Genomic DNA, 16,998 nt, shown 5'->3' on the forward strand with positions numbered 1-16,998 from the left:
CTGACTCTGAACTGGCTGGCAAAGCCCAATTCCATTAACAAGGACTGTGCTGGGCTGTGGGGGAGGAGGCCCAGTGACAAAATCCCCAGCATCAGTGGCACTTCCCAGCTCAGCTTTAGGAAATGACTGTTGGTTTCCATGCTTTATTGTAACAATGCAATAACCAAAGCATTCTGCACCTGTATTTGAGTTACATGTCCATGGCAAGTTGGAATAATCATGGAATACATAACGGGTGGCTTTGGGATGGAGACATTCATGAGGCTGCTGAAAGCCTGGTACCCTGTGGAAAAGTCTAAATAGCCCATACAGGGTGCAATCAGCTGATAATCCCATAGGCAAAAGTGGAAACATCTGATAATCCCAGACATGTCCCACGTAAGGCCACACTTTGTTGGATTGAGGCCCATTTCCTATTTTTTTTCCCATAGTTTCTCCCCCTACACTTCATTGAGATAATCTTGGTCAGGATAAATCAAGAATCCAGTAAATAAGCTGTCTGTCCAGTAGGGATCATAAAAGAGCCCATTTTGCTCTGAGTAAAAGATTTGCAACCACACCTCATCCTCCTGCTTCAGCGCCAGGATGGTCGATCCAGAGGCCACGTCGTGGTTCCCAGTGTTGGCATCAAAAGTCTTGATCCGGTACTGGCCGTTGTGGACCAGGCCAATGGCCAGGTGCTTGTTGGCCAACGTGATGTCGTAGGTGAAGTAGTAAATCCCTGGGATGCTGCAGATGAACTTCCCACTGGAAGCGTTGTAATGTCCTCCCTCGTTCATCAGGATCCTGTCGAACTTGATGGGCAGCCTCTCCCTGGGGTAGCTGGTGGACACGGCCACGGAGAAGGCAGACCTGGCCTTGCTGCCAGCGCAGCTGCAGGGTCCCGGCAGCCCGGGCTCACCCTTGCTCCCTTTGGGCCCTTTCTTCCCCGGGGCCCCGCTTTTCCCGGGATTGCCCTTGAAACCCTTGGGCCCCCGGGGCCCTGCCTTGCCAATGGCTCCTGCTTTCCCCTTCGGGCCTGGCTTGCCAGGGTTTCCTGTTCTGCCCTGGGGACCTGGAAGACAAATGATCTTATCAGTTTTTCCTATCACTATTGAGGGAAAGAGGTGATACAGCGGGTGGAAGGGGGTTAAAGCATTGCAGCAGGGATTTCATTTAGGAGGAAGCCATTGCTGGTGTGAGAATCCCAATGAAATCCCACTGGGGTCTGGACATCTGTCCAGCCAGGGTAGGCAGGAGCTGGTGTGGTAACAGTGGAATTCTGTCCTTTTTAAGGACCAAAAGGCTGATTCCATTATCTGGCTCACTTGAGAAAAAGGAGGAATTACAGAACAAGCTTTACATGTTTGGATTTTACAGAGTGGGGCAGGTTTGTGAAGCTTTCAGAGCCTCACGTTGAGCAGGTGAGTACTTTTGATCTCATGTCTCTCTTTTTTCTTTGTCTTTTTCTTTTAAACATTTAGCATGAGACTGTATAAAAACAAGGTAAAAGTAAATCTAGATGTGGTTAAAAGCCCAGCCCAGCCCAGCTGGGGGATGAACCAGCAAACACCAGGGGCAGGGGCTGCCTTGGGATGGGAAGGGAGCTGGGCTGGCAGTGATTCTGGCTCGGTGGTATCTGATATGAGCAAAACCGTGAGGATTTATGCAGTGTCTCTTGACCTGCTGTTAGCAAGAGCAGATCGAAACGCAGCTGTGGCTGGAAATCTGCTCTCCAGACTCCCGGTGCGGGGAGGGAGGAGGGAGGCAGCCGCAGGCTGGGCTCGCTGGCGTTGCTGAGGCAGGAGTGCTCTCTAGCGTGGCAGAGGGAAATCTCTGCTGTGCACAGCGCTGCTCCTGCTGCCTCTGACTCCGGCAGACGCAGAGCACAGCCCCGCCTCAGCTCTGTTTGCTCTGCCCTGGGTCCGGCATGGCCAGCGCCTGTCCCGTCGCAGTGCTCCGGGCAGCCGATGCTGCCTTTTCTCACGTGGCTCTGGTTTTCCTGGGATCAGGAACCTGAGACCAGCTCCTTGCCTGCTCTGGAGAGCCCTGAGCAGCGCAGGGCAAACCTCACTGCGTCACACGCTGAAGCCAGCAGAAACTGCAGCTGCCAGGACAGGGCGTGAGTCTGGAGCCCCTCGGACCAGCGGGACCACTCGGAGGAGTTTCCCATGAGTGGAGCTGCGAAGGGGCTGTTGCCCCACAGCTTCCACCTTTCCACTGTCACGTTGAGCGCCTCTCTCTTACCTTCATCGCCGTGCTCGCCTTTGTCCCCGTCCTGGCCGTCCTTGCCATCCTTGCCTGGGAAGCCCATCCTGCCCACGGTGCCGGGAGTGCCGGGAGCGCCGGGGGGCCCGGGGGGCCCGGGGGGCCCGGGCAGGCTGCAGGCCAGCTGGGCACCCTCCTGCAGCTCCCGCTTGGCAAAGCCCCCCAGGATGTGGTTTGCCACGCAGGGCACAGTCCAGAGGAGCAGCACAGCGGAGATCATGGCACAGCCTGTGGGGAGCACACGGATAAGGGAGCAGCCTGTGGGCACCGCTGGCATGGGCTGGTGTAGGAACTTGCATGGAAATGGGAGATTATTTGGCTTGTCCTTGCAGGGTGGGGGAGCTGTTTGCTTTGGTGTGATGTGATTCCAAGGACTTGGCTCACGGAGTTTTCTAGGTCAGACCTATATTTTTATCAAACTTACTCTTCTCCAGGTCTGTATCTGTGGTCATCCCTCATTTTGTTTTGCTCCCTGAGCCTCTTTTCCCTCCAGACACCAGGAGCAACGGCAGAGGGGTGCAGAAAGCAGCTGCTTGGGAGCAGGGCAGTGGAAGAAGGAGAAGGAGCTTGGTGTGAACATCCCCAGCCCGTGGCTGGGTCACTGGGGTTTCTCCAAAGCACAAAGCCCATCATGTGATGCAGGGCAGGACTCAGAAGAGAGGCTAGGCAGGCTTTGGGCCAGGCCTTAGTGCCTTTTGCCTGTCAGATGAGCTGAGCCTCATCCCCTTCCCCACTGCAGCTCAGCTTTAGCAGCTCCCCAGTACTGTTATGTGCAACTCCTGCACTGCAAATAAGATGCTTAAAGCATGGGCTGATTCCCATGTTGGCCTTAGCTCTCATCCTGCTCTCAGCTCCTGAGGGGTGGAAATGCATATTTAGATGCTCCAAATCCAGCCAGCTGATCCTACATATTTATGCTCAGTGGGAGCCCCCAGTTCTGTGATATTATAATTAAGAACATGCAGAGGAGAGGGAAATGCAAACCAGATCCAGGGCTGGATTTGGCTGCTTGAGCCCTTTGGATCTTCAGCTCTGATTTGCTGCTGCTGAAAGGCATTGGTTTAATGGGCTTGTGAGATGGAAAACACCACCCAGTGTCCACGTGGAAAGCTGAATGAAGACTTCTGAGTTAATGGGAAGGGAAAAAAATGCCTGTGGAGTGGGAGATCACAAGGCAAGCTGCATCCCTGCTTCCCAGGAACCCCTCCAGCGGGGCAGAGAAGTGAGAGGTGTCTGGAGGTAGATGTGACTCACAAGCTGTGGCAGGGAAAAATGTCATTGTGGAGCATAACCTGGAGAAAAGCTGGGAATGCCTCATGTGGAGAAAAAAGGTGTGAGAAGGAGCAGGGGGTGGAAGGGCAGCTCCTCCTGTGACAATTTCTTACCATAATCCCTTCTGATACCTTGAGAAAACCCAGCTCGTTGACCTGATGGGATAAAAAGTGGCAAACAAAATCCCCCGAGGTTGGGGGGTCTGTGGGACCAGTACTTGGATAAGTGGGGAGTATCCAAGTAGCTGGGGCTGTGCTCTGGCACAGCTCCAGAGCTGGTGCTAATTAATGGCTCCACAAGAACACTTCATCCCATATCCCAGCAATATGTGTGGGATGCAAAGCACCACCACATCCACAAGAGCATCTATAAATAACCTCTTCAAGAAATCTTTTTGAAAGAGAACAAACCTCATGCTGTTCCACCTTAAAAGGAAAATTGTTCCTCGATGTAGAAGGTCCGAAGAGCTCCAAAAAGCAAATTGGAAGCAGATCAGCATCTCCCCTCTCCTTGGTGTGGGCAGCCAGCCCAGCACAGGAGGCTGTGCAGCAGAAGGGCTGATTTTCCAATTACATTTTAATTAATGGCTTTGTCACCAGGGTTAGAGACCTTTGGGCCATGACCAATGCCTGTTGTGCATTAAAGAAGTGTTTCTGTAAGAAAAGATCCTGCCTGGAAGAGTCAGGATCAGCTGTACTTTCTGCTGCTTCCAGGGCAGCTGGGCTGAAATCCCAGAGGAAAATCCCTGAGGGTTGCCAGACGCAGGGTTTGGTGGCACATGCAGTGGTTGGATGGTAATTTTTTGGCCACTGAAGCCACCCTGTGCCATGTGGTGGTGGGAATAGGAATCTGAGGGAATTGCTGCTTGGAGGGAGGCAGGAGCAGGATCAGGGACCCAGCAGTGAGCGATCACCGTGACTTTCTTCTCTATTTCCTTTCAGTATTCGAGGCTTTCTCAAATAAAACATCCATCTTTCTGTCTCACAATTTCCTAGTGTACCTCAAGGTGTCTTAATTAATCTTCAAGAGCATCATTATCCCCACGAGCCTAATTCTCAGCTCTGGAGGTTGCCCTGCAGCGTCCCCGGGGTGGAAGCAAAAGGAGCCCTTGGGTGGGAGGCTGATTTCGGTGAAATCAGGTGTGACAGCAGTGGCAGAACACCGGAAATGGTTAGATTTAACTGATAGGAGCCAGGGAAGCACTTACACCAACAGGGGTTTGATGTGTTCCCTGCTGCTGCACAAAGCAACGGCAAAGGAGGCAAAGCAGAGGATGCACCTTCTGTCCTGAACCTGCAGCGCTCTCTTGGCTTCAGGCACCGGGAATTCCTGTGCCAAACCTTCCCCAGCCTGGAGCAGAAACACCAGGAATTCCCGTGCCAAACCCTTCCTAACCCCGAGCTCAAGCCCGTCTCGGCAGCTGCCCAGTGCAGAGACAGGCTGAAGGAGGTGGGAGCTCCCAGCAAAGCTGGGAATGTTTCCTTCATGGTGTTATTTCTTTAACTGGCAACTGTTGCCTTTATGGATTCCTGTGAAGGGTTGGAAACCTGAGTGCTCAGTGACTTAGACCTTATTTGGGAAGTTTTCAAAGTTAACCTTAAGACGAAGGAGAGGCAGAGAAAGGAAAAGTGGATCTACTCACCAGCCTGATCTCAGTGAGATCCTGACAGGCGCTGGCAGCCCCCAGGGCTTCAGGCAGATGTTTTGCTGCAGATCCCAGCCCCGTCCTGCCACAGCAGGTCCTGGGAGGGCTGTGCAGGATTGACTCTGGTCCTTTTTATTCCTGTTTTACTCCTTCTCGTGCGTAGTTTGAGCTCCCTGCAGCAGCTCCACTTTGGCTCCACGTTGCCAAAGGCATATTTTTATTATTGTGTAATGGATCTGTGCCTCTTCCTCGGTCACGTGGCACGGGAAGAGATTTTTACGCACATGTGGCTGGAAAGCGCTTGATGCTTGGGGAGCTTTTCCCTTTCTCCCTCACAATCCTGGAGGAAAGGCTCAGGGGCTGCCTGGATCATTTCTGATTGATGCTGCCCCTCTCTGCTGTAGTCATTGCCCACATAAGCAGGGAATGGATAACGCTGATCCAACTGGGGAACAATTTTGACACTTTATCCTGGAGCATTAAAGGGAAGAAAATCTTGTCCTAGGGGTGGAAAGTCACTTGACTCACTCCAGGCTTGAATTTAAGGACCAAGTCATGAAGCAGCAGCTCTGCAAATGCAAATTTGTACCTCAGCACTTCTTCAGGCTGATGTGCACTACAAAATACAACTTTGTCTAAGGGATGGCAGGGCAGGAATGCTTCTGTCTTGGGAAAGGATTGGGATTTTGTTTTAAGCTTGGAAAGTAATTACAACCCCCCAACAATTGCTTTCAGGTGAGGCAGGAACAGCAGGAGCAGCAGCTGAGGCTGGAGCAGGATGCTCTGGGATTCTGCCAGGGCTGGTATTGACCAGACTCATCTTTGGTGGTGGGTTCCTGCTCTGGCCCTGCCAGGATCCCATACGGGCGTGTGCCTGGTGGCAGGGCTCCAAACCCTGCCCTGCAGCCAGTAAATCCTTTCTGCTCAGTGCAGAGCATCAGCTGATCAGGAGAACACTGGAATTGTCATTCCTGGCTCTGCCCAAATTCATCCTTCTCAGAGCTGTCGTGGTTTATTTTTAAGCTTTCCCCCATGCTTGCTTTTGGCGCTTGGTGGGAACGGATCTAACATAAAAATGAAGTCTGTGCAGAGTTGGCTTTGTGAGCTGGGGCCAGTTTAGATGCTCCTGGGAAGACTGGAAACATTTGGCTGAGGAAGCACAGGGCTGTTTTCGTGCTGTGCTGACAGTCCCACAGAGCTCCTGCAGAGCCAGCACCTCGGCCCCAGCTTCCTGACACTGAACAACCTCCAGGGGAACAGCCCCCCTTCCCAAACCCCTGCAATCATCAGCTTTGCATTTGCCTGGGAAAAGGGCTGTTCTAGAAAAGCTGGCTCACCTCTGGCACTGGGGTAAGCACAGCTGGGACAGACCCAGACACTGCTGCGAGGGCTGCTCTGGATGTTGGTCAGATAGAAAATCTCACTTTTAGCCTGTTTCCATTAAGTTTGTAAGAACCCAGATCTCGTGCTGGGCCCCTCTGCCTGGGTGTGGGCCAAAAGGCTCAAAGCATTTCGTGTGAAATAGGAAACCAGGTGAAAACTTCCTGGGGCTTTGCTGCCATGCCAGTGGGATGGGCCTGGGAAGCCACAGTGGTTTCCTCAGATGGTGTGGAAAAGGAACAGCTCCTCTGCTGATCCTGCTCCTACCCCATGGCACCTGTGCTTTGGGATGGGTGTGACATGGGCCAGGGACAAGAGGATGCTTGGATACACAGCAATCCTGGCAGGCAGCTCCAGGCAGGAGCAGGGAGTTCACAGTTCAGGTTTTGTGCTCAGGTCTGCAGCATGGGGAAGGCAGTGAGAGCCTGACCTAGTTCAGCAGCACGGGGAGAATCTGCTGGGAAGCTCCTGCAGATGGAAAATCTGTCTGTGCTGCACGGCCAGGCCAGGCTCCACCGGGGTCCCAGACAGCGCTGCTGAGAACACTTGGCAGCACAATTTGTTAAATAAACAAACTGCACAGAGAATCAGAGCAGCCTGAGACTCCTGCTCAGTGCTTTTTGTGTCAGTGAGACACTGCAGGGGACATTCAGCAGATCTTGTCCTCTCTGTGCTGCCTTTTAGAAGAAGCCTCTGTGCTGTGACTCCTGCGGTGTCCCCAGGGAAGGGGGCTGGCTCAGGGACAGGTGTGGGCTGGGGGTGCAGCCCCTGCTCAGGATGCTCTGCCTGGAGTGAGGGGGAACAACTCAGTGCCCTGCTTGAAAAGCTGCCAGTGAGTGGAGAAGGGGTTCACGCTGCTTTTGGGGTGAATAATGCTAAAACCAGCCTGACCCAAGGGTCCCAAAGTTAAACATCCTGAGAGCAAGGTGAAAATGTGGCAGATGATAAAGTGCCTGATAAAGGAACAAACAAGTGATGCTACTGACACCTCACCCAAAGCTGCTGAGCTGGCACAGCTGGCCCACACACATCTGCCTGACAGCCCAGGCCCACTGTTTAACAGAATTTAACTCTCCCTCTTGGAGAGTGTGTGGAGATTCCTCCCTGGCGTGGGGACAACCCTCAAGGCCACTCCTCAGGGCTGAGCCAAAGAGATTTGCCCACAGTCGTTGGTCTGGATGAGTAACACCATTCTCTAACTAATACTTTTTGCTATCTTTAGTACAATTGCCTCAAAAGAACTGCTTTAATATAAATGTTTCAATTTTGTTTCAAAAATAGTGCACTGTACTATACTAGTAGTTCTGGCTACCCATACTAGGTAGCAAATAATTCTGTTTAAGGCATTTCTAGTGGTATCACTAGCATGATAAATCATTTATTTCCATATAAATATATCTGGTTTGCCATCCTTAATGCTGCAGGACAAAGTCACCTAAAGATTCATTCACCCTTTGCACATGCTGTGGGGGAGAAGTGGGAGTGCCTAAAAGTGGGTAACCTTCAGTTCCCAGCCCAGCACAGGGCTGTGTCCCAGCCTGGAAGGATTTCCCCTTGTTTACCTTCTGAGCACTCACTGCTTTCATTGTTAGGCACTGACCTTGCAGCCACGACTTTGTAACCAAATAAAATGATTCAGCAAATGCCAGAAGAGCTGAAATTCACACCAAGGCTGGAGGCAGCTTAAAGCCCAGCAGTAACAATGGGAGTGTGCCTCATCAAAGATGAGTGTCAGTGCTTTGGGGTTTTGGAGAGATACTAATGGGAAGGAAGAAGCATTTTTCCACCCAACAGGCCTCCAGTCTTACTGTGGGATGGTGATTTGAGTAATTTTTATTGCCCTGCATAAAAGCAGTTTGAAAGTCTGTAAGCAGCCTACAGAGAGTGATTGTCCCTCTCCAAAAGCCCCCATAAAAATGAGTCAAAACCCTGTTTAAACTTAAAGGATGCCCTTGAGACCATTAGCTCTGCTTAGGAGCTGCAGCCCTGACCCATTAAGATAAAAATAAATAGAGCTTATTTTGGGAAGATGGAAGTGGGAACCAGCCCAATCACCAGTGAGCCACTGCCAGCACTGAGCAGATGCTGTGTAAAGCTTGGGGTTATTGCTTTTTGTTCCATATACCTTCTATTAATAATTCAAAGTAAATTCAGTAAATTCGGTAATTCAAAGTAAATTCAGCAACCTTTTTGACTCACCACATGTGGCCCCTGCCTTGATACCAAGTAAACATAGTTAGACAAGAAGGGATTTCTGAAAATGCCTTGTATTTCCCAACTACAAAAAACCTCCAGCCCCCTGCTCTGGAGTTTGCAGCACCAGACTTACACCTTAACTATAGCCAATAATAATGTAAAATAAACAAGACACCAACAAAATGAGAAACAATTTCTCTCCTCCTACCTTAAAGCCACAACTGAACCCCATGGCAGAAATCCTGTAAGAAGGACCAGAACTGTCATTTTATTTAGGAGCAATAAAAAAAAATTCTGAAAAAAATAACTCACAGCTGATGTACAGCAGGTAACCTCAAACCTCACCTCAGGCAGCAAACAGAGCAGGTAACACCAGCAGACTCAAATTTTCACAATTTTTGATTCTTCAGGGCTTTCTTTGCTCTCCAGCTTGTAAACAAGAGCTTGTCAGGCAGGAAAATACACCAGGGAAGCTGAAAGAGATAGTAACAAGCTTGGCAAACTCAGCTTTCCACTGCAGCACACCAAGGTGAAAGGGAGAACATCTGATACAACCCCTAAATTAAACTACCTGTAAGATGCTCTCAAAGCAGCCTCAAACCTTCTTCCTTAACAAACCCCACAACGTTATGCCCAGTGAGCAGCTGGGGGCTGCGTTGTTCAGCTCAGAGCTGGTGAAACTACTCCACCAGCACATGGAGAGAGGCCAAAGGCTAAGAGCAGTAATATTTAGCTTTATATATTCCTGCAAATAAACCAGGATTAATTAGACCAGGCAACACTAATGCCTCCCCAGCTCCCTCTGTGGGCTGGCACTCGCTCCCAGCCTGTAATTTCCCATGTGAAAAAGATTAATTCAGAATTAGTATCTCTTTATAATAAGCTCCCAAGGCCAAGGCTTAGCCCAACTGCACTGAACCTGTGGCTTCAGGGGCCAGCTGCAGATCTTTCTCTTTGCTTCCTAATCAGAAGGAAACCTCCCTCACATTCCACAGCTGCAACCTATATAAGGGATGGGGCTCAGGCACACTTGTTTTTCCTCGAATACTTGAGGGGAGGTAATTTTTTTTTTTTTTTTTTCTTTCCACCCGCAGCCCTCAAGAGCATGGAGAGCACTTGGAGGATTTGCGTTTGTTTGTACTGCTGCTTGCCCTGGCTCTCTGCTGGCACCCAGTGCTCGCCCCGCTCCAGGGGCCGGGGGGGCTCTGCGGAGGCCCCTGGGTTTTTGGCAGCCCCTGAGGATGCTGCCAGCCAGCTCAGCGCGGGGCTGCAGCTGCCCCAAGGCGAGGCACCGGCCCATGCCCTCCTGCCCCCGCTGCTCAAGGTGCTGCACGACCGCGGCCCCCGGGGCTGGCACAGCGAGGCGCCGCAGCTGCAGCCGGACTCCAGGGCCCTTCGGTACATGAAGAGGCTGTACAGGATGTCTGCCACCAGGGACGGCATCCCCAAGGCGCAGCGAGGCCGCCTCTATAACACGGTGCGGCTCTTCACCCCGTGCTGGGAGTGCGAGCACAGCCCCGCGCACCTGGGGAAAGGTAGGTGTGCGGCGCTGCTGGGAAGGGTACGCGGGGTTTCTGCGTGTTCTGCGCCGGCAGCACCAGATAAAAACACCTCCTTCCTTTAGAACTGCTGCTATTTTAGTCCTGGAGGCTCTTCTCCTGAACTGGGGGAGTTTTTCATAGCCTGCTTCTCTTTGAGCGGCATTAGGTACAGGCTTCACAGGCTGGGGAACACTGCACAAGCGGTACGTACAAGACATGCTGATGTTTCGGGCTGACTCATCTCCTCATGAGTCAGAAAAAGCCACAAGCAGATCTTAGTGAAGTAAGAAAAGTGGAAAAAATGTTGAGGCATAATGGGCAGCACATTTCCTTCCACAGACCGTCTTGGTTTTGCTTTTTTCAAAGAATTACAGCAGTGGTATGAGGCTTGTACCAAGCTGCTAGAACCCACTGCCAGAGACTCCTCTCCTTGCCTGGTACATTTGCTAGAGAAGAATCACGACCAAAACCTGAAGGGAAGAGTAGAGTTACTCACAAATCAGGCTCAGAACTGGGGTGGCTGGGCACACTGTAACTTATGGGGCTTCCATGGCTTGCTTAAATGTGGGCTGATCACAACAGCACCTAGAAATCGATGGCTGTTAATCCTGCTGAGGTGACCTGAGTTCTCCTGACTCGGGCTTTTCACTAGAAAGACAGATAAACACAAGCATTGTGCTGCTGCACAGGAACAGCCCTTTGAGGTGGAGTTTATGCTTTGTATCATCTAGAGTGTTTAGTTCCTGTTACTCCACGCCAGCACTGAAAAGACAACAGCTGACTTCCTCTTGTGCTGGTTCTTTTAAAGAAATTAATCCTAATAACTGTTAAAATCAGGGGTTTTCTTTGGTTTTTTAAAAATTTCTTCATTTTCAACTTGTATGTCCCTGACCAAAGTAGAAATTTCACATAGTAAATGTAAGGGAGGGCATTGAAATTGTTTTCTTATGCTGCTGAATAATTTTTACTTATCCACTACAACAGTATTTATGTCTAGGCGGAAAAATAAGACACACTAACACTACAGGAATCTGTTTCCCTTCCCAGGAGATGTTCACTCGGTGGATTTACTCTTCAACTTGGATCGTGTTACTGCTCTGGAGCACTTACTCAAATCTGTCTTGCTCTATTCCTTTGACACATCTGTTCCCGTTTCCTCTTCCATTACCTGCATATGCCATTTATCCCTTAAGGAACATGATTTTTCCAGCCAAGTCTGTCCCAGCATTTCCCACTCTCTAGCTTTTAGCCTGCACTTTGACGTTAGGAAACGCAAATGGGTGGAGATGGATGTGACTTCTTTCCTCCAGCCTCTGATTGCTATGAACAGGAGGAACGTCCATATGGCTCTGAACTTCACGTGTCTCATGGGTGACCCACAAGGGAGCACGAAACTGGGAAACGCTGTTAATGTGACACTGGTTCCCCCTTCCCTTCTGCTGTATCTGAATGACACCAGCGAGCAAGCTTATCACCGGGGCAGCTCACTGGGGCACGGGAGGCAAAGCAGCAGCCCGCTTGTGGATCCCCCAAAGGGTGACAAAGCACAAGGCAATCCCCAGGGTAAAAGGGCCTCTCGCCAGCGAAGGAACGAGAATCCCAAAGCGGCCCCAGCCGCCTCAGCTCGTAACCTGAGCGAGCACCTGAAGCAGTTTGTGTTCCCTCAGCACGAGTGCGAGCTGCACAACTTCCGCCTGAGCTTCAGCCAGCTGCGGTGGGACCGCTGGATCATCGCCCCGCACCGCTACAGCCCCCAGTTCTGCCGGGGCGACTGTCCCCGCGCCCTGGGCCACCGCTACGGCTCCCCGGTGCACACCATGGTGCAGACCCTCATCTACGAGCGGCTGGACCCCTCGGTGCCCAGGCCCTCGTGCGTGCCGGCCGCCTACAGCCCGCTCAGCGTGCTGACCATCGAGCCCGACGGCTCCATCGTCTACAAGGAGTACGAGGACATGATCGCCACCAAGTGCACCTGCCGCTAGCGGGACTGGGCTGTGGGCAGGGTTTGCACTCCCAAACGCAGATCTTCGCTTTGCATTCTCGAGGTGCTGTAGCTAAAGGTCCACTGAGAGGCGTCGCCGGAGCTCCGGGAGCTGGGAGTTGGCAAAAGGGGCTTCACATCAGAGCACCGGTTTTTGTACTCACTCAGCCTTTCTAGAATGTGCAATTAAATGTAAATAGCGTCTTTTTATCGGGAGAATTTTGCATTTAAAATGGGGGAAAGGTTTCAACTACTAATTGTCTATTTTTAAGCTGCTTTATTACGGATTTAAAAAAAAAAGAGAAATAAATGGCTATCACGCATACCCTGACATGCAGTGCCTGCTACTCTGCCTCTACAGAAACCTTGTGTGTGGCATCTCCAGCATTGACTAGGAAGGGGAGAAAGTCTTTAATGTTGGAATTATCTCCTCAGTTTTTCATTCTCTTTCCCCTACCACATTCCAGCTCTTCCAAGCAGGGTGACAAAACCCTTCCTCACAGTTCTAGAAAGAGTTAACAGGTTGTTTTTTGCTTTTCTTCTGTTGCACTCTTTGGGCTTTCTCAGCTAAAAGAAGGGTCAGAATTGAAGGGTAAGAATTTAAGGGCAGCTGTGGGTAATTTGTGAGCACTTAAATCAAAGCACTATTTTGGTAAAAATTGGCATCAGGTGATGCTTTCTTTGATTCAAGAACAAGGAACAGCTGTCCACGGGGTGAGGGCAGAGGATTGTCCACTAGAGCCACACTGACACTGGCTTCTGAAGCAGGAAGATTTGTTTAAAAAGCTTAATCCCCCAAAATGGCTTCTAAAAGCCTTAAAGGTGTTGATGAAAATGCTGTTCAGTGGGTTTAATATTCTGGAAGGTGGGGCCACAGCTTTGTTTCCTCTCACAATGAAACTGTAGGTAACAAGGGCCTCAACTCTAGATGCTTTCACACCAAATTTTTACTGTGATTGATTTATTATGATTTATTTTCTCCTCCTGGACTTGGGGCTCATACACAAAACCTCTCAGCTTTAGTGGGGATTTTTCTTGTTTGCTTGTTAATTAAAGGCTGTGGAGCAGCACTACCTTGTAAAACTTGTTCAGAACATCCTTTAACGTTGACTTGCTAATGGATTAATAAATAAATGCTGTAACTTTCTGCACTCAGCCACCCAACCAGCCCCTACCTGAGATCCTGAGCAATTCCAGAGGCTGGGAATTCAGCCTGGCAGGGCAGGGACTGCTGAGTGGTGTCACTGATGGTTCAAGTGGTCACTGAACCCACGGATGGGTGGGGTGTCTGGAGAGCTCCTGGAGCACAAATGTGCCTGAAAAGTGAGGCTCCTGCTCCAGGCTTCAGTCTCTGACTGCTGAAATCAAAGTGGTTGACACCAAAAGCTCAAAACGGAATCCTGGTGTCACGTAAAACCATCCTGGTGCCAGCACTGTGGGTGGTTGGGTCAGCTTGGATTGTATCACTCCTGCTCTTCCCTTCAAACTCTGGGGATTTGGCTCACCTGCCAGAAAAGAAAATAAATGGAACTGTTTCCTGAGACAAATCCTTCTAATTATGGTGAAATGTCTAATGTAGTCCAATAATCCTAATATATTCTCATATTCCATCAATGGGTAACATCTTTAATATAGCATAATAATTCCAGTAGTAATATATTAAATATGTGTAATATAGTGTAATAATACCAATAATGTTGAACCTATCTAATATATTCTAATAATAATTCCAAGAATGTTGAACATATTCAAACAAATCTAATATATTGTAATATGAGTTTAAATAATGCCAAATATGTCTAATATAGCATAATGATACAAATAAAGTTGAAAATGTCTAATACAGTCTAATAATTCTACTATAATTCCAGTCATGGTGAAAGTGTTTAATATTCTAACCATTCTCATCTATCCTAATAATAATTCCAATAATGTTAAATATGCCTAACAATTCTAGTACCTTCTAATAATTTCAATTATGTGGAAGATGATTAATTATATTATAGTAATTCTAATAATTATCCATTAATGTGGAAGCTGATATAGTATTATAATTCTAATATATGCTAATTATAATTGCAATAATGTTAACGATCTCTAATATATTATAATAATAATTTAAATAATTTGATGTAGAATATATTCTATAATTCGAATATTATGGAATATGTCTAATATAGTTTAAAAATTATAATAGGCTCTATTAATTACTCCAGTAATATTGAACATATCTAATGTAGTCTAATAGTAATTTCACTTATGTGGTAGGTGTGACATACATTCTAATAATAATTCCATTATATTTATTGGGGTGTGTGTGTGGCAGGATATTTAACCTTTAAAAGCCTTTTCCAGCGCAAACTCTTCCATAATTCCACGATTTTCTGCTTCAGACACTTCCACGGAACTCCACAACCGCCACACAAAAGTGGAGTTTTTCCTCAGACCATTATTTATTTTCCATCGGAACTCCACAATCGCCACACAAAAGTGGGCTTTTTCCTCAGACCTTTAGTTATTTTCCATCGGAACTCCACAATCGCCACACAAAAGTGGAGTTTTTCCTCAGACCATTATTTATTTTCCATCGGAACTCCACAATCGCCACACAAAAGTGGGCTTTTTCCTCAGACCATTATTTATTTTCCATCGGAACTCCACAATCGCCACACAAAAGTAGGGTTTTTCCTCAGACTTTTAGTTATTTTCCGTCGGAACTCCACAATCGCCACACAAAAGTTGTTTTTTTCCCCATTATTTATTTATTTCGGCGGGTTTCCCGCGCTGAGGCACCGCCCCCCCCCTCCCCTCACAGCGCAGGTGCCTCGCGTGACCCCCCCCACCTCCCCTCAGGGCAGGGCCCGCTTATGGCGCACATCATTTATTACAAATAGCCTGTTAAAAACACACTTCAGTGTAACCGTGATTTATCGCACGCATATTTCATCGCCTCTACCGTTTATTACAAACGGAAAGCGCCGCTCGCGGTGCCCCGGAAGGCGTCGCCGAGGCAGTTCCGGGGCGGGCGGGCGGCCGGCCATTGCGCGGTGACCGAGGGGACACCGCGGCCATGGGGAAGCACTTCGGGAACCTGGCGCGGGTGCGCCATGTCATCTCCTACAGCCTGTCGCCCTTCGAGCAGCAAGCCTTCCCCAATGTAATGTCCCACGGCGTCCCCAACGTGGCCCGCCGCTTCGCCTCCCAGGTGTTGAAGGTGGTGCCCCGTGAGTACAGAGGGGAAAATCCCTCTTTTTTGTACCCCCTTCTTAGTGTAAATCTGGGGAGGGGGAGCACTGGGGCGGGGTGGGGGTTGTGGGATGTTGTTGTGTCGCAGGAGGTAGGTGCTGTGCGCGGTGCAGTGTCCCCTCACTGCGATGTCCCCATATTGTGAATATTCCGTTCTCCCGTGTCCCCGTGTTGTGAAATCCCCTTATTCCAGTGTCGTGTCTTTCTGGAGGTGTCCCGTCATCGTATGCCACTTCACTGTGAATGCCCCCTTACTGCAGTGTCCCCTCACTGCATTATTCCCCTTAGAGCAGTGTTCCCTCGTTCCACTGTCCCGTTATGGAGTGTCCCTTTCTAGCAGTGTCCCCTCACCGTGCTGTCCCCTGACCGTGCCTGTCCTCTCTCCCTGCCAGCCCTGGCCCTCGGTTACCTCGTTTATTCCTGGGGGACGCAGGAGTTCGAGCGGCTCAAGAGGAAGAACCCGGCTGACTACGAGCACGACCAGTGACCAGGAGCAGTGACCAGTGACCACGAGCAGTGCCCACGTGGCTGCCGAGCTCCCCGGGGACCTGCTGTGCTTGTTCCCATGGCCGGAGGGGATTAACAGGGAGATAAGCCTTGGCTAATAAACTGTAACTTTGCCCCATGACTCTGTGTGAAATGCGTGTCTTGAGCTGTTTGAGGTGAGGAGCATCAAATCCCTTGTCTGGTTCTCTTTGTACAGGCAGATAATCGGGCTGAAGTTCCATGTGCTCGGATGTTTTATCTTAGAGCACTTCCAGCCTTCGTAATTCCTGTTTCTTTGAAATATTCCTCAGTATAAAGTGCAGCAAGGGCTGGTTTGAAATTGTTCCTTGTCCCCTTTATTTTTCCCATCATTGGCCGCTGCTTTTCCTCCAGCCTTGAGATCTGTGAAAAACAAACACTCCCTGGTTTGGTATTGATTAAAGCTGGATGGGCTGGCTGGTGGCTTGGGATTTTGGGTGGACCCTGACCTCTGGCTGGAGGCTCGCTCTTCACGGGAGCCCCGGGCAGAAGATGAAGGGGAACAGGTACAGGCTGCACCAGGAGAGGTTTCACCTCTGTGTAACGAAGGAATTTTTTCCAGTGAGAACAATCTGTCCCTGGAACAGCCTGGGGGTTTCAGGAGGTGACTGGACGAGGTGCCAGGTAACCTCCTTTGGGCTCTCTTCCTAAAAATGCCTGCACCAGCTGATCTGCCAAGGTCCCTTCCAACCTGGGCAGTTCTCTGATCGTGTGATTCTAATTACCTAGTTATGCTAATGTTAACTGGGTAATTAACTACACTGGTATCTGATCAGCGGTAAGAGGCTGCATCAGAACCTTCTTGAAAACTGCCAGGAGAAGCAAGACTGTTTAATGCCTGAAGATGATTAAAAAATCAGCTGCTGGTAATAAAGTTGACACAGGGTGACAAATTCACCCCGTGTCTCTGAGTATAGAAACACCTTCACTGTTGGAAGCTCAGAACACCTGGCTGGTTCCTTTCT

General features: G+C 49.6%; 3 protein-coding genes across 10 annotated transcripts; 2 read left to right on the forward strand and 1 right to left on the reverse strand.

The window, feature by feature from the left end:
• Positions 1–127: 127 nt before the first annotated feature.
• Positions 128–13,526, reverse strand: C1QTNF2 (C1q and TNF related 2). 8 transcript variants are annotated; one of them, XM_053956726.1, is made up of 6 exons: positions 13,438–13,526; positions 9,086–9,213; positions 8,949–8,982; positions 5,162–5,733; positions 2,227–2,475; positions 128–1,054 (listed from the first exon to the last, which is right to left on the reverse strand). In XM_053956726.1, exons 5-6 carry the CDS (start codon positions 2,465–2,467, stop codon positions 441–443), a joined length of 855 nt encoding a protein of 284 aa, XP_053812701.1. In that variant the 5' UTR covers positions 2,468–2,475; positions 5,162–5,733; positions 8,949–8,982; positions 9,086–9,213; positions 13,438–13,526; the 3' UTR covers positions 128–440. The 8 variants fall into 8 exon arrangements, with proteins under 8 accessions (XP_053812701.1, XP_053812702.1, XP_053812700.1 ...); XM_053956727.1 differs by lacking the exon at positions 13,438–13,526 and adding an exon at positions 10,778–10,796; XM_053956725.1 differs by lacking the exon at positions 13,438–13,526 and adding an exon at positions 9,312–9,447.
• GDF9 (growth differentiation factor 9) lies at positions 9,700–14,103 on the forward strand. Its single transcript, XM_053956724.1, has 2 exons — positions 9,700–10,275; positions 11,329–14,103. The coding sequence occupies exons 1-2, from the start codon at positions 9,846–9,848 to the stop codon at positions 12,261–12,263; spliced, it is 1,365 nt and encodes a 454-aa protein (XP_053812699.1). The 5' UTR covers positions 9,700–9,845; the 3' UTR covers positions 12,264–14,103.
• A 1,002-nt stretch (positions 14,104–15,105) lies between these two features.
• On the forward strand, positions 15,106–16,136 carry LOC128795690 (cytochrome b-c1 complex subunit 8). Its single transcript, XM_053956683.1, has 2 exons — positions 15,106–15,486; positions 15,901–16,136. Exons 1-2 carry the CDS (start codon positions 15,333–15,335, stop codon positions 15,993–15,995), a joined length of 249 nt encoding a protein of 82 aa, XP_053812658.1. The 5' UTR covers positions 15,106–15,332; the 3' UTR covers positions 15,996–16,136.
• The last annotated feature ends 862 nt before the right edge of the window (positions 16,137–16,998 follow it).

This window comes from Vidua chalybeata, chromosome 15 (assembly GCF_026979565.1).
Source record: "Vidua chalybeata isolate OUT-0048 chromosome 15, bVidCha1 merged haplotype, whole genome shotgun sequence".
Lineage (NCBI taxonomy): Eukaryota > Metazoa > Chordata > Aves > Passeriformes > Viduidae > Vidua > Vidua chalybeata.